Genomic DNA, 2294 nt, shown 5'->3' on the forward strand with positions numbered 1-2294 from the left:
CTTCTTCAGTTAGATGTTCACTATCCGGGTTGTAACTCTAGCCGTCACTAAGTGGTTGGCACTATTCCCCTTTTCAAGCTATAGAACCCTATCTAGTTTCCTCTGAACTCGGGGCTATTTCTTGCAATCCGACTCTGAATTTGCATGATTTCCTGATCATGACACTAAGACAAACAAAAAAAGATGAGAGATCTTTAATTTGTTTATTACATTACATTGTGATGGGCAAGTGCAAAAGGCTGATATGAACCGAAGGGAAATGTAATCATGGTTCTCGATTGGGAATCGAAGATTGCAAGCCAAAACGCAACCGCCAAGGAAAAGGAAGAAAATAAGACATTCAGACCCCCAAACAGCATCGCGTCTGCTGTACACAGCTAACCGGCGCTTTGAAAACGCAGGCGGCAAGCCAACGAAATTCGCGACCGTAACTCGGATTGTCGTCTGTGGATACTCGATCGCCTAGGGCGTAATTTCGACTCGAATTTGAATCCGACTCCAATCGAGGCCGCTCCTGCGTATATTTCCACCCCGAATTTCGTCGACCGATCCATCCGCTCGACACCCACCTCCCCTCGTCCGGCGATCCCGCCTCCACCGCGCGCGGATCCCCTCTCCAGCAACCAAAGCGCGCGGCTCGCTGCGCCGAGCTAGCGCGATGCCCCCCCGCAAGCGGCCCGCCGCCGTCCTCGACGCCGGTCACGCCACCACGACGACGAGTAGACAATCGTCGGCGTCCTGCAAGAGGAGCCGCACCAGAATCCGAAGCACCGAGGAGTACGAGGAGGAGACCCGCCTCGGCGAGGGCGGCTTCGGCTGCGTCCTCCTGGCGCGCCACCGCGACACCCACAAGATCGTCGCCATCAAGTACCTCTACTGGCCGGACGGGTCCCAGCAGCCCCCCGACGCCGCCGAGCTTCTGCGGGAGGCCCGATTCCTCGAGGCCTGCGACGGGAACCCCTACGTCGTCGGCTTCGAGGGCCTGGTGCGCGACCCCGACAACGGCGCCTTCGGCCTCGTCATGGAGTACGTCGCCGCGCCGAGCCTCCACAAGTTCCTGCGGAACAGGCGCAGCGGCCAGCCGCTCCCGGAGTCCACCGTGCGCGCCATCATGTGGAAGCTCCTCACCGGTGCCAAGACGATGCACGGCCGCCACGTCGTCCACCGCGACATCAAGCCCGGCAACATCCTCGTCGGCCAAGACGGGGAGCTCGTCAAAATCTGCGACTTTGGGCTGGCGATCTCCATGTCCGAGCTGCCGCCGTACAACCAGGCCGGCACGCCGTTCTACGTGGCGCCCGAGGTGCTCCTGGGGAAGCGGGACTACGACGCGCTCGTGGACACGTGGTCTATCGGCTGCGTCATGGCCGAGATGCTCACCGGTAAGACGCTGTTCCTCGGCGATGATGACGACGACGCCGCAGACAATGAGATCGTCCAGCTCTGGAGCATCTTCCGCTTGCTCGGGACGCCGGACGAGAGGACGTGGCCGGAGTTCACGTCGCTGCCGCTCACCGCAAAGGCGCTGAAACTGCTACCGCGGGGGCACAAGCACGACAAGCTGCGGGAACTGTTCCCTCAAGAGAAGCTGTCCGAGCATGGGTTCCAGGTGTTGCAAGGCCTTCTCACGTGCAACCCCAACCAGCGACTGACGGCGGCCACGGCGCTCAAGCACCGATGGTTTGCTGCTCCTCGTACAGCCGCCGCCGCTCCAAAGGTCGAAAAGAAGGCACCAAGGACCAAGTTCATCCCGCCGGCCATGCCGCAGAAGAATCTACTCAAAATTCCACTCGCCGTGTGGAACGCAGCACAACAAGTGTAGTTGAACTCTCGTGAGCCATCTATGTAAATGCTAGGATAAACTCTCGTGATGTAACTGCGCTTGGATGAGCTATCTATGTAAATGCTAGGATAAACTCTCCAGATGTAACTGTGCTTGGATGAGCCATCAAGTAGAACTTGGTCGCCGGATCACCCATTAGTGTTGGCCTGCTTTTCTGAATTGTATGTGCCATTATGCACACGTTCAGAGAATCAGAGATGTGTAAATTGTGATGTACTAGTGTTGAGAGACCCATCACAGTGCTGTTGTTTACAGATGCTCAGTTGTTATTGAGTTACAGTGCTCAATTTGTGCGTTTTTTCTTCCAAAATCCTGAGTTGATGATAAATATGTACTGGTACAAATGTTCTAAGCAACAGAAATCTCGAGTGATGGATGAATTGATGGTTAAAATGTCCTGTTAGCTGGTGCAGATTTCATGAATACTTATAAATTTAATAATGGTACTAGT

General features: G+C 55.7%; 1 protein-coding gene across 1 annotated transcript; it reads left to right on the top strand.

Moving 5' to 3' along the window:
- Positions 1-279: 279 nt before the first annotated feature.
- Positions 280-2075, top strand: LOC125554095 (putative cyclin-dependent kinase F-2). Its single transcript, XM_048717703.2, has one exon. The coding sequence runs from the start codon at positions 659-661 to the stop codon at positions 1820-1822; it is 1164 nt and encodes a 387-aa protein (XP_048573660.1). The 5' UTR covers positions 280-658; the 3' UTR covers positions 1823-2075.
- Positions 2076-2294: the final 219 nt, after the last annotated feature.

This window comes from Triticum urartu, chromosome 4A, assembly GCF_056163025.1.
Source record: "Triticum urartu cultivar PI428250 chromosome 4A, HENAU_Tu73, whole genome shotgun sequence".
Lineage (NCBI taxonomy): Eukaryota > Viridiplantae > Streptophyta > Magnoliopsida > Poales > Poaceae > Triticum > Triticum urartu.